At 42.7% G+C, this 14,767-nt stretch overlaps 1 protein-coding gene across 2 annotated transcripts in view; it reads left to right on the top strand.

Annotated features, from left to right (window-relative positions):
• The first annotated feature begins 4,313 nt into the window (after positions 1-4,313).
• Positions 4,314-14,767, top strand: part of UPF2 (UPF2 regulator of nonsense mediated mRNA decay) — a 49,210-nt gene continuing 38,756 nt past the window's right edge. For both annotated transcript variants that reach the window (XM_087722381.1, XM_087722380.1), the window contains exons 1-2: positions 4,314-4,405; positions 12,554-12,933. In XM_087722381.1, the coding sequence (XP_087578507.1) occupies positions 12,572-12,933 (362 nt within the window). In that variant the 5' untranslated portion in view covers positions 4,314-4,405; positions 12,554-12,571. The remainder of the gene's footprint in view (positions 4,406-12,553; positions 12,934-14,767) is intronic.

Below are 14,767 nucleotides of genomic sequence, written 5' to 3'. Positions count from 1 at the left end.
TTCAGCATGCCACAGAATTTCATTTTAGTGTATGCCAATTAGTGTAGATTCAAAGGTAAAGAAGGACATGATAGCAGTCTTCCAATATCTAAGGGGCTTCCCCAAAGAAGAAGTGGGGTCAACATATTTTCCAAAGCATCAGAAGGCAGCACAAGAAACAATGGATGGAAACTAACCAAGGAGAGAAACAACATAGAGCTAAGGAGGAAGTTAGCAATAGCAATAGCAGTTAGACTTATATACCGCTTCATAGGGCTTTCAGCCCTCTCTAAGTGGTTTACAGAGTCAGCATATCGCCCCCCACAGTCTGGGTCCTCATTTCACCCACCTCGGAAGGATGGAAGGCTGAGTCAACCTTGAGCCGGTGAGATTTGAACCGCTGAACTGCAGATAACAGTCAGCTGAAGTGGCCTGCAGTACTGCACCCTAACCACTGCGCCACCTGACAGCGAAGACAATTAACCAGTGGAATAGCTGGCCACCAGAGATTGTGAATGTTCCAACACTGGAAGTTTTTAAACAAAGAGGTTGGACCATCCTTTGCCTGAAATGGTATAAGGTCTCAGTTATGATATTATACAGGATGTCCTCAACTTACAATAGTTCAATTAGTGACCGTTAAAATTGCAACAGTGACTCATGGCCAATTTTTACATTTAAAACCTTCCTAGCACCCCCCATAATCATGTGATCAAAATTCAGGTGTTTGTTCAACATTGATCTTGCTAAGAGACATTTATTAAGCGAGTTTTGCGCCGTTTTATGACTCTTCTTGCCACCGTTGTTAAGAGAACCACTGCGGCATTAAATGAGTAACCCAGTTGTTAGGTGGCTCCGGCTTCCCCGTTGCCGTTGCTCATCAGAAGGTGACCAAAGGGACATTGCAACCGTCATAAATACGAGTCAGCTCCCAAGCGTCTGAATTTTGATCACGTGACCCATCGGGATGCTGCAATGGTCATAAGTGTGAAAAATGGTCATAAGTCGTTTATTTTTCAGTGCCGGTGTAACTTTGAACGGTTGAATGAAGGCAAAAGATTTTTAGTGCAATGATTTCGCACTAAACAAAATAAACTGAGGATTATCTATATAGACATCCAGATTTTGCAGCTAATTAATATACATGTGCTAGAATATATCTTGGGTTTCTTTGTGGGACGGAGGGGGGATTTTTCTATCCTCATTTCTAGCTTGTTTTATATTACATTAAAACAATATTCAATTCTTGCTTTAAACTCTACCAGCTACCTAAGGTCATTGGCTTAACACAGCATACTATTAATAGGGAAAAGAAAACTTGATATCCCAAATTAATACTACTTTCCCCAGAAAATAATACAGGGTCTTATTTTCTTTTGACCCCTGAAAATAACGCTTGACCTTATTTTCAGGGAGGTGTTATTATTTTTGAGGTGCTGAAGGCGGCGAGCATGGGATTATAGCAATAGCAATAGCAGTTAGTTAGACTTATATACCGCTTCATAAGGCTTTCAGCCCTCTCTAAGTGGTTTACAGAGTCAGCATATCGCCCCCAACAATCCGGGTCCTCATTTCACCCACCTCGGAAGGATGGAAGGCTGAGTCAACCTTGAGCCGGTGAAATTTGAACCGCCGAACTGCAGCTAATAGTCAGCTGAAGTAGCCTGCAGTACTGCACTCTAACCATTGCGCCACCTCGGCTCTATTATTATCCGGGGAGGGCTTATTTTCAGGGAAATAGGGTACCTGATTTAATTTGCATTTCTGATAGAATTATGGTAGAGCAAGAATTGTAAGTGGCAGTGAGATCATTGCTTTGCTCCACCAATTCATCACTATAAACAGCTGAGCCCATTAACTGGCAAAATATTCTGTTTAATTACGCGTTTTAAGGCAATGTTCCCAGGGAGTTTTGCATATCCAGTTTTCCAGTTTGGGGGGGGGGAATCTTCCAACCCTAAACAGTTATCATATTTCACAAAGCTCTGAAAGCTGATTTTGATCCCAAATGTGGATGTACTATTGCTGTCACTAACTCCTCATTTTTTTTTGTTCTTTGTTATATCTGTGTGGTTTGTGCATTTGCTTATTTTTTTTAAAAAAATTATATATTTTATTTTCTATATCATCCAGAATCCGTTGGGATTGGGTGGCTTTAAAATTCAAGTAAATAAGAATAAACATTGGAAGTGGAATCCTGCCAAGGGTAGGGTATGTATCAGGATTACAAGCCAGTTGCCCTCTGAGACAAGTAAATGTTTACATAGCAACTACAGCTATACTACAGCTTACCTTTCATAGCATCAACATTTCTCATTTCTTTCTTCGTTGTTTATATTATGGATGGACCAGCCACATGTAATATGAGGAAGTTGCAGTGCTGGCACAATGCGTATAACATGTTGACACTGGTGTAATGAGACTGGGTGTTTGTTAATATGATTTAGTGGGTTAGGGATATTTTTTCTTCTCCTTCTTTTTGTCTTCACTGTGAGTTGTATTGTGTTGATGGGGATAGCAATAGCAATAGCAGTTAGACTTATATACCGCTTCATGGGGCTTTCAGCCCTCTCTAAGCGGTTTACAGAGTCAGCATATCGCCCCCAAAGTCTGGGTCCTCATTTCACCCACCTCGGAAGGATGGAAGGCTGAGTCAAGGCTTGAGCCGGTGATAACAGTCAGCTGAAGTGGCCTGCACCCTAACCACTGCGCCACCTTGGCTCTGTGCCACCTCGGATGCACTGAGGTTGCTCAACCAATCTCATTGTGCATATATTGTGCACTGACAATAAAGTATTATTATTATTATTATTTGTATTTGTACTCTGTGCAATTTTTCTGCATCCACATATTAAATGTGAAACAGTTTCGACTTTGTTGTTGCAAAGCTGGGAATTTGGATTGTCAGTGGATTATTATTATTATCATCATTATTATTATAATAAAAGCTTTCTTTCAGCAATAAGAAATGCATGAACCCAATTCCGACTGGGTTTCATTAAAACCAAGACAACTACAATACATATCAACTGATCTTTATCCAGAAGTATTTGATTAAGTCTACTGAAATCTATGAAAATATAAACTCTGGTTTGCTTAAGAGCAGAAGAGAACAGAACAACAGTTGAAAGGGACCTTGGAGGTCTTCTAGCCCAACCCCTTGCTCAAGCAGGAGACTATACCATTCCAGATAAATGGCTGTCCAATCTCTTCTTAAAAACTTCCAGTGTTGGAGAATTCACAACTTCTGGAGGCAAGTCGTTCCACTGATTGTTTTAACTGTCATGATATTTCTCTCTAGTTTTAGGTTGCTTCTCTCCTCTCCTTGTTTCATTCTTTCATTCATTGACATAAATGGTTTTTCAGAACAGTGCAAGGACCTAATCAGGGGAAAGTGGAAGAAAAAAATGTTTTCTTACTTTTAAACCCTGGTTTAATGTTAAATGTTAGTTAAATGTTAGTTAAACAATAAAAATGCTTGGTTTGAATCTCTGATTGGGATTGGGAGTGATTTTTTTAAAAGATTTTTTTAAAAAGATGCCTAATTAAGCTTTAGGGTGAATATCTTGCATTCATTCCCCTTTCTCTGAAAGAATTTAGAATGTTAGATTAGAATAGAGCTGGAAGGGACCTTGGATGTCTTTTAGTCCAGACCTCTGCTCAAGCAGGAGACCCTATACTATTTCATAGAATAGCAGCGTTAGAAGGGACCTTGGGGGCCATCTAGTCCAACCCCCTGTTCCAGCAGGAAATCGTCTGGATTATTTTGGGATTATCGTCTGGATTATTATTATTATTTCAGATAAATGGCTGTCCATTTTTCTTCTTTAAAATCTCCAGCGATGGAGCGCGCCCCCCCAAAAAAAATTATGAAGGCCCTGAACTGAGCAAGGATTCAATTCTAATATCTCCCCCACCCATTTAACGTTATACCCATCTGGGCAGCAAATGGGAAAAGAAATCAGATTTCAAAAGCTGCAGCTGGGAGGCGTGGCCACGCCCCCTCCCAGGAGAAAGCCACGCCCCCCTCGGGCACTTCCGCCTCCCCTGGTAACCAAAGCACGGGGTTGCCCAGCTCTCTCTCCGCCTTCAGGACCCCGCCGAGCGAGGTGCTGTCTACGGCACTGCCTGACGGGACCGCCGCAACGGCGGCACCCTCCCGCCGCGGGGAAAGCCTCGGGGTCTTCCTAACAGAGCCCTTCACGTCGGCCTTTCCTCGCTTTTTCCCCTCCGTGGGCGGAGGTCTCGAGAAGACGGTTGAAGCGGGGCGACTGGGGTCAGGCGCCGCGCAAGGCAGCCCGGGGGGCGGGGTCCTCGCCCTGGCAGAAAGTGAGGGCGGGGGTTGGGGCGGAGAGGAAAAGCGAGAGAAGAGCCTGACGGAGCTGGAGCTGCCAGAAGCGGAGACCGATGTTTACAGCGGGCCGAGGTAACCGCCCCCCTCGGCGGCCTTCCTCCGCGGTCCCGGAGCCGGCCTGAGGGGGAGAGACGCTAGGCCGCGCGTGGGGGGCGGGGGAGAGGGCCTTACACCCCTTCCCTCACACACACACACACACACACACACACACACACACACTCCCTCCTCTCCCTCCGCCCACGCTGCTGAGGTGGCCTACCTCGCGGGGCCGTTGTGGCGGGGAAGGAGGGGGCGCAGTGGGCGGCCTGGGGGGTCAGGCCTAGGGGGAGCCGTTCGTGACCTTTGGAAGGGGCCACGGGGGGGGGGGGGCGAGGAGGAGAGCCGGCTTTGGGGGGGGCGAGGGGGAGGGGCGTCGGTGGGAGAGGGGTCTGCGAGGGGGAGGGGGGGCGTCCAGGGGGGGGGCTTAGGGGGTGTCTGAGGCTGGGGGAGACGGAAGTTCTGCTGGGCTCTTCTTCCCCTCTCCCCCCCCTCTCGTCTCCTGTCTTTTGGTCTCTCCTGTCTCAGGTGTCCTCTGTCTCCTCTCTGCACCTCGCTGTATCCTATGACTTTATGTCCTCTAATTATCTATCTATCTATCTATCTATCTATCTATCTATCTATCTATCTATCTATCTATCTATCTATCTATCTATCTATCTATCTTCCTTCCTTCCTTCCTTCCTTCCTTCCTTCCTTCCTTCCTTCCTTCCTTCCTTCCTTCCTTCCTTCATCTATCTTCCTTCTATCTCTGTCTTCTATCTATCTACCTATCTCTATCTATCCATCCATCCATCCATCCACTGTCTATATCGTTTATCATCTACCATTTCTATCGACTGTTTGCACCTTAGGTATCACCTATGTCTGTCTGTCTATCATTTATCACACACACACACACACACACACACACACACCTACTGTCTGTCTATCCTTTCTATCTACTGTTCGCATGTTAGCTATTTATCATGTCTGTCTGTTATCTCTCTATCTCTCTATCTCTCTATATCGTTTATCTATCACATGTATGTGTGTATATGTATATATTTATCTACTTTAGCTATCATTTATCTACTGTCTATTGTTTAACTATCATCTATCTATCATTTCTATTTACTGTTCATATTTTAGTTATTGTTTATCTTTCATCTATATCTGTCTATCTATCATTTATCTACTGTCTATATCATTTATCTATCATTTCTATCTACTGTTCGCATGTTAGCTATTTATCATGTCTGTGTCTGTTGTCTCTCTCTCTCTCTCTCTCTCTCTATCTATCTATCTATCGTTTATCTATCTATCGTTTATCATTTATCTATCACATATATATATGTGTGTGTGTGTATTTGTGTGTATGTATACATATATACATATATACACATGCATATATATATACACACACACACATATATATACATGCACTCATATATACATACATACATACACACACATATACATACGTACATACTGTATCTAGCTATCATTTATCTGTCTAATGTCTATCATTTATCTACTGTCTATATTGTTTAACTATCATTTCTATTTACTGTTCATATCTTAGCTATCGCTTATCTTTCATTTCTGTCTATCTATCCTATCTATCTATCTATCTATATCTATCTATCTATCTATCTATCTATCTATCTATCTATCTATCTATCTATCTATCTATCATTTATCTACTGTCTATATCATTTAGCTCTCATCTATCTATGTATCTTTATTATCTGTCTGTCTATCATTATCAATCTATCTACCTACTGTTATAACATCTGTCTATATCTCATCTATCTATTTTCTTGATCTATTTATGTATATGTCATCAGCTATCTGTCTCCTCTATTTGTTTGTCTATCATGTATCATCTGTCTATCTCATGTTTTCTGTCTGTCATCCATCCATCCATCCATCCATCCATCCTATCATATCTATTATCTATCACCTATCTATCTCATCTATCTATCGTCTATCATCTATTTATCATTTACCTAGATCTATATCAATCTATCGCTATCATGTATCCCTATCATCTATACATTTCTATCATCCATCTGTATCATCTATAACTCATCTATCTCTACTCTGTATCTATGTATCTATCCATCTGTTTACCTCTCTCATCCCTCTGCCCATCTTAGCACTAACTCTCTGGCTTGTTTTTTTGTTCTGTTTCGGTCTTGAGGTAGATGTTACTTGTTGGGGCCTTGGTGTCCCGCTCAGTTTGTGATTTTTGTGTTTGGACATTTTGTAGGCAGGTTTTGTAAGTCTTGACTAAAATATTAGTGGTTCAGTGCACATTAGTCTCTCTCTGATGCTCCTCTCTGATTCCCCTGCCACCATTTGGGGATGTGTATGTATACTTATGTCTATAAGAGCCGAGGTGGCGCAGTGGTTAAATGCAGCACTGCAGGCTACTTCAGCTGACTGCAGTTCTGCAGTTCGGCTGTTCAAATCTCACCGGCTCAGGGTTGACTCAGCCTTCCATCCTTCCGAGGTGGGTAAAATGAGGACCCAGATTGTTATTGGGGGCAATATGCTGACTCTGTAAACCACTTAGAGAGGGCTGAAAGCCCTATGAAGCGGTATATAAGTCTAACTGCTATTGCTATTGCTATAAAGAGGCATAAATAGATATAGATACTTGAAAGTCAAGTAGAAACTGCCGCCCTCTCCTACATAATTATAAATAAGAAAACTTTGGCTCCCAAACCAACTTCATACACATTTTGGAACCCTAAATTCAGGAGAGCTTTAATTCCTGCCTCTCTCCCCTGGAGTTTTAGAAAGGAGATATAAGGGAATTACTTTTGAAACATGTTAATGTTCCTGTCATAAATGCAATTGCAGCCATGGCTCAAATTCCTTTTTATTGTCCATTTTGTAGGGATTCTCATCAACAACTGGTTACTCCTTTTTTAGCTACGTTTTCAGTATATCTCGGCAATTCCAATTTACATTATTAACATCAAAATGATCTCTTTAAAAGTAGCAACATGGTGTGTAATTTTATATATTTATATAAACTCCACCCTCAAATGGCCAATAACAGTTATTGACACAGTTGGGTGCTAATTTTACTTATTAGCAAGCGTTCATCAGAGGGAGACTGGCGATAAAGAAATATGAAATATAAATAATCACTGGTCCGTGACTAATACAAATTTTTATTATTTTTGCAAAACACTTGTTCAGTGTGCTCTGAAGCAGAATCAGTTCCCTTTTTTGCTTTGACTGTGGCTTTGGGGGGCTGCCTCGGTCTTTCCTTAATGCAATTTGTCATATTCTCTCAGTCTTGCAAGGGGCAATTATGTGCATAAGAGAGTAGGTGAGTATTTAATTTCAGTCTCTCTCTGAGCTCGCTCAGAAGTGTCACAAAACTCCCGTTCAGCCTCGCAGGAACTGTTCGTAACTCGCAACTAAAGGAAGCGTTTCAGGAACTGTGTAAGATTGCTATAGTTACCAGTTTAATAACCTCTTAGGCTTGTTATAAATTCAGGAGGGAATGGAAGAAGATTCAGCCCATGCACTTAAGACAGGGGTTTCTTTTTCTAATATATACCCTGTTTTCCCGAAAACAAGACGACCTCAGATAATAAGCCCACTCAGGATTTTGCGCTAAAATAAGCCGAAAACATTGCAACACAGCAGCAATGAGGTGACTATGCTCACCACCTCCTGCACCTCAAAAATAATAAAACCTCCTCCAAAATAAGGCCAAGCGCTTATTTCGGGGGAGGGGTGTCAAAAGAAAATAAGACCCTGTCTTATTTTTGGGGAAACACGGTAGGAAGAGCCAGTTAGGCATCAGACTAGAAAGCAGGAGACCTGGAGTTCTAATCCTGTTTTAGCCTTGAAAGCCAACTGGGTGACTGGGCCAGTCTCTCTCTCTCTCTCCCCCTCTCCCCCTCTCTCTCTCTCTGTCTCTCTCTCCCTCCCTCCCTCTCTGTCTCTCTCCCTCTCTCTCTCTGTCTCTGTCTCTCTCTGTCTCTCTCTCCCTCTCTCTGTCTCTCTCTCTCCCTCCCTCTCTCTCTCTCCCTCCCTCTCTGTCTCTCTCTCTCTCCCTCTCTCTCTCTCTCTCTGTCTCTGTCTCTCTGTCTCTGTCTCTCTGTCTCTCTCAGCCCAACTCCCCCCCCTCTCTCTGTCTCTGTCTCTCTCTGTCTCTGTCTCTCTGTCTCTCTCAGCCCAACTCACTTCACAGGGTTGTTGTGAGGAGGAGGAAAGTGGGTTGATAACACTTATTTTGTAAAACCTTATTTGTAAAATAGTAAAGACAGGGTATTATAAATAAATCTAGTACAAGCCAGTCAGAAAATACTCGGTCAAAGGATACAATTGAGAATTTCTGCTTTAAAAACTAATAGAAAGGTTGGTGATTATGCGTGCAGCAGAGTGAAATTGCTTTTGAACATCCAATCACTATTGCTGTTCTATGACTACAAATCTTTCCGCTCTTTTCTAGATGGGCCACAGAAAGGAACTCGGGTTGTAAAGTGATAGTAAGCATATTCTCCTTGTAAGCAGGCCAGGATTTCACATCTCAATGGGGCTCTTAGGGCAGGGTGTGCCTACTCCTAACTGAAGCCGCCTGTGTTTCTGCAGCTTTGAAGAACTACCAACATCTGTCATATAACACAATTAGTGCAGTTTAAAACACAGGGTTCCCTGTGGACTAACAGACGTGGCTTTGTACAACGCACTTAACTATCAGTAAGACAGTAACCGAGAGATCACTTGATGCCATCCTCATTTCCTCTGCTTCTTTGGAAGCGCAAAGACTTTGAGGAAGGATGACATGTTCTCATTAATAAATAACTGCTCGCTTCCTTACATTGACTTGATGATACATAACGAATAGAATAGAGCTGGAAGGCACCTTGGAGGTCGTCTAGTCCAGCCCCCTGCTCAAGCAGGAGAACCTGTGCCAGTGACGGCTAACCTTTTTGTTGTCACGTGCCCACACCTATAATGCAATGCATGCATGACACTTCCCTGCGCCCCCCACCCTCCCGTGCATGCACATGCGACTCCCCCTGCTCTCCTCACCCCCTCGCGCATGCACCTGTGACTCCCTGCGCCCCATCTTGAGCCTAGCGGGCCCCCCTGCAGTCTCCTGGGACCAAAAACGGGCCGTGGGGGAGGCATGCCGCCCTCCCGCCCCCTGCACATGCGCACACATCTCCCGCATGTGCCAAATCCCCACGCATGCACAGTAAAGACCCCAAAATCAGCTGGCTTATTATTATTTATATGTTTTAGCCTCCAGTCCCCTAAATCCTCTTTGTTGCTCTTCTCTGCACTCTTTCCAGAGTCTCCACATCTTTTCTACAACGTGGCGACCAAAACTGAATGCCGTATTCCAAGTGTGGCCTTACCAAGGCCTTGTAAAGTGGTAGTAACTCTTCACGTGATCTTGATTCTCTCCCTCTGTTTAGGCAGCCTAGAACTGTGTTGGCTTTTTTGGCAGCTGCTGCACACGGCTGGCTCCTATTTAAATGGTTGTCTACTAGGACTCCAAGATCCCTCTCACAGTTACTCCTATTGAGCAAGGCACCACCTGTACTGTACCTGTGCATTTCGGTTTTCTTGCCTAAATGTAGAACCTGACTCTTCACCATTGAATTTCATTTTATTAGATAGTGCTCAATGTTCAAGTTTGTCCAGATCCTTCTGTATCTTAAGCCCGTCTTCTGGAGCGTTGGCTATTCCTGCCAGCTTGGTGTCATCTGCAAATTTGATGAGTTCCTCATTTATCCCCTCATCCAAATCATCGATGAAGATGTTGAAGAGTCCTGGGCCTAAAACAGAGTACTGGCCCTAAAAAAGTTCCCTTTGACTGAGTTTTAATTCCTGGTGATATTTGTACGCGGAGGTTTTTTGACGGCGTTGCCAAAATAGTTTGCATTCCCTACTTCTAACCTATCTCTTCAACTTTCCGTTTAACCTTCTTGCCCAGAGGTCTCCCTTAAACAGCCAAAGGCAGCCCTGGTTAGCTTTTTTCAAGACCAGCCAAGGAAAATAAGTTGCTTGTTTTAAAAGAAAGAAACATGACCGTACTGCAGCTCTCTTGACATTTCAGAATGCTGTAAAGCGAGGACCACAATGAGCAACCAAGAAGAGGCAGATTTCTGCCATTGCAGTTCCTTAGTGAAAAGTAAATGGAATTAGAAAAGCTTATGTATCTGTCATAAAAAGGAAGATAGTCTTTCAAAAAGAAACCAACAGGTTATTTTTACAAACACTTGAAATGTTTGCAGTGTCCCGGTAACGTGACTCGTATTTATGATCATTTGCAGCATCCCGGGGTCAGGTTGTTCCCTTTTGCGTCCGCTTGACAAGCAGAATCAGTGGGGAAGCCGGATTCAGTTAACAACCATGTGAATCACTTAGCAACAGCAGTGATTCACTTAACCACGGTGGCTAGAAAGATCCTAAAATGGGGCCAAGTTCACTTAACAACTGTCTCACTTAGCAACATAAATTTTGAGCTCAATTGAGGGTCGTAAATCGAGGACTACCTGTATAATGCAGGAAAAGTCAGCAGACACTCCCAAAACTGGTAGTTTAGGGGGTCTCTCTCTCTCTCTCTCCAGTTCGTCACACAAAATCACTTGGTGCTTTTATCTTAACCGTGTAGTTATGCATTGCCTTATTTATAATATACTCCTCTGTTGGACGTTTACCTTTTTGTAAATTGTTGGCCTTTGACTGCAATGGAATTAAATTCTGAATTATCTGACTAGGAAACATCTACTCAAAAAAACAACAACATCCCATTCTTGAGTTTTGGGATTCAAATCTTTGAAAAATTTTAAAGGCGTGTTTATTGAGCATGCAGCTTTTAAGCAGCTCTATTTATTACCTGCTTGGTGTTAAATAATTCATATTATTCTTGGACTGAAATAAAATATAGCAGCTGAACATTGTATGCCTTTCAGAGGACAATGGAACCTGCTAGTGTGTTTGCTTAAACTGTTGCTTTTCTCTTTGCAGACTTCACTTGTTTCTTCCACTCTGAGCAACATCTCTCTCTCTCTCTCTCTCTCTCTCTCTCTCTCTCTCTCTCTCTCTCTATCTCTCTCTATCTCTATCTCTATCTCTATCTCTCTATCTCTCTCTATCTCTATCTCTAATCTCTCTCTCTCTCTCTCTCTCTATCTCTCTATCTCTCTATCTCTCTATCTCTAATCTATCTATCTATCTATCTATATCTATCTATCTTCTATGTCTATCTGTCTCTATCTCCATCTATCTTTTTATCTTATCTATCTATCTCTGTCTGCCTGTTCCACCCACCCACGCATCATCCATCCATCCATCCATCCATCCATCCATCCATCCATCCATCCATCCATCCATCTATCTATCATCGATCATCGATCATCTCTCTCTCTCTCTCATCTATGCCTATCTGTCTCTATCTATCTATCTATCTATCTATCTATCTATCTATCTATCTATCTATCTATGTCAGCTCATCCCACCCATCACCTATCTATCTATCTATCTATCTATCTATCTATCTATCTATCTATCTATCTATCTATCATCTATCTATCATCTCTCTCTCTCTCATCTATGTCTATCTGTCTCTATCTACCTATCTTTTTATCTATCTATCTATCTATCTATCTATCTATCTATCTATCTATCTATCTATCTATCTATCTATCTATCTATCTATCTATCTATGTCAGCCCGTCCCAACCATCATCTACCTACCTACCTACCTACCTACCTACCTACCTACCTACCTACCTACCTACCTACCTATCTATCTATCTATCTATCTATCTATCTATCTATCACTGTCTGTCCGTCTGTCCATCCGTCTTTGAAGGCGTTCCACTTCTCCTCTGAGAAGCTTCTTCAGCTCTTACTGGATGGTGGGGAAACGGAAGGATTTACACTCCTTGCAGATGGACCATCCAGTCAGAGCTGAAGAAGCTCTGTGGATGAGAAGTGAAACGTCTTCAAGGAAAAACCAGAAAGTCCAGTTGCCTCTTGGGGGGGAAAGAAAGCACATTTGGGGGACAACCAGGACACTGGATGATGGAGAATCTCCATGGATAATCTGACATCCTGTCGGGTGGGAATGTACTGGTAGATGCAGTTTTGAAAAACAAAGACTTTTGAGTAATCCCTGGTGGACGTAATGACACCCTGGTGCTCATCCCCTTTCAGATCTTCCTGGATAACACAATGCCAGCTGAGCGGAAGAAGTCGGCGAGCATGGAAGAAAAAGAGACACCCTTAAGTAACAAAGAGAAGGAGTTTGGGGAGAGGCGGTCAGTGAGCAGCCGGGACAGGCCCAAAGAGGAGGTCAGGCTGGGCATGAAGAGGGAGATGCTCAAGCCATCCGAAGATAAGAAGAAGAAAATGGAGGAGGAGAAGCGGAAAAAGGACGAGAAGGAGTGGAAGAAGAAAGAGGACGAGAAGATAAAATCGGAGGAGGAGCAAAAGAGGAAGGAGGAGGAGGAGAAACAAAAGCTTGAAGAGGAGGAGAAGAAGAAGCAAGAGGAAGAGATGAAGCTGCAGCAGGAGGAAGCGGCTGCCAAGTTGAAGTAAGAACTTCTTGGTTTATGGTGCTTGCATTTGGGGAGGAAAAGAGAGAAAGGTTCTGGGTGAATTGTTTAGGACTCGCCTGTTGTTCAAACATTTCATTTCCACATCAATGTTTTCCACCATTCAACAGGAACAGGTAATGTGTGCAGGTGTAAAAACATTTGTTAAGAGAGACGACTGAGTTTAAAACAATTACATGTACCATATTTTTCGGAGTATAAGACACTCCAAAGTATAAGACGCACCTAGCTTTTGAGAAGGAAAAGAAGAAAAAAATTCTGCTTCTGCCTCCCAGCAATTTGCCTCCTTGCAACAAACAGCAATCAGCCTGTTTCAGTTTCGCTTGATTAGCACAAGGGAAAAAAATCTGCCTCTGCTTCCCAGCAATTTGCCTCCTTGCAGCAAACAACCTGTTTCAGTTTCAGTTTCAGTTTAGTCTGATTACCACAAGGGAAAAGAAATCTGCCTCTGTCTCCCAGCAATTTGCCTCCTTGCAGCAAACAGCCTGTTTCAGTTTCAGCACAGCCTGATTAGCACAAGCAGCTGATGGTCGGGCCTCTCAACCATCAGTTGTTTCAGGCTGCAGGGATTGCCATAACCTATTGCCGCCTCCGCGCGCCCCATTTTCCTCCTGTTTTGGCAGCAGGAACCGGAATGGGTGAAAAATGGGGCGTGCAGAACCCCAAAATGGGGCAAGCAGGAGGATGCAATAGGTAATGGCAATTCCTGCAGCCTGAAACAGCTGATGGTTGGGAGGCCGATCCAACTGACAATCAGCTGCTTGTGCTAATCAGGCTGTGCTGAAACTGAAATAGGCTGTTTGCTGCAAGGAGGCAAATTGCTGGGAGGCAGAGGCCAAAGGGTGGGGGCTGGCGGGTGGGCGGGGCTACATTTGGTGTATAAGATGCACCCAAATTTTCACCCTCTTTTAGTGGGGGGGAAAGTGCGACTTATGCTCTGAAAAATACAGTATATTGCACTAGATATCACCTTAGGGGGGGGAAAAACCCTCCTTCACATACAAGGAAACAGAGGTTGATTTTCCCAAGTGGACCAATCGCTAGGAGACTGGGTGTTCTAGTCCCGCCTTGGACACGAAAGCCAGCTGGGTGACTTTGGGCCAATCACTAGGAGACAGTGAATTCTTGTCCGACTTTAGCCATGAAAGCCAACTGGGTAGCAATGTTGTCTTTGTGGGGAAAATAGGAGGAGGAGGAATGTGTGTTGAATATGTTCTCTACCTTGAATTATTTGTAAAAATAAGGCGGGATACAAATGAATAAATATAAAGTGGGTTTAGTATTTTTTTAACAAGTGTATTGTCCAGTCCAAGCAATGAAAAAGATAAAAATGAGTAAACAAAAAAAAATAAAATTACTATTTTTTTTAAACAGATGCATTGCCCAGTCCTCGTATCCTCCTTGGAGGATAGGTTTTTTTCTAAAAGGCCGAATACCAACTTAAAAATATAACTTAAACTAACTAAAGAAATCCAGGGAAAAGAAGAATCAGAATTCTATCAGATATGGGATAAATGGTATAGGTGGATGGAGGAAAGAAACAAAAATCAATGAAGGAATATAACAAAACTCAAAAAATAATAGTTATGAGTAAAATAAGAGGGTTAAGAATGGTGAAATCCAAATGAAACACAATAGAAGGGGAAATAATATAAGGTGAGTGGTATTGATTGATGATTGCTATTATAAAGAACAGGAAGTTCCTGTTCATATTGTATTGTATAAATGTGGTGTACGTCTAATTTTTGTGTGTATTTTACATATTTGTTAATAAAAATGTTTAAATGTATGTATGTATGTATGTATGTATGTA

Source organism: Thamnophis sirtalis, unplaced genomic scaffold (genome assembly GCF_051295495.1).
Source record: "Thamnophis sirtalis isolate CommonGarterSnake01/CBP01778 unplaced genomic scaffold, rThaSir2_p1.2 scaffold_9, whole genome shotgun sequence".
Taxonomy (NCBI): Eukaryota; Metazoa; Chordata; class Lepidosauria; order Squamata; family Natricidae; genus Thamnophis; species Thamnophis sirtalis.
Note: the sequence above shows the minus strand (reverse complement) of the source record. Positions and strands in the feature narration are given on the sequence as shown.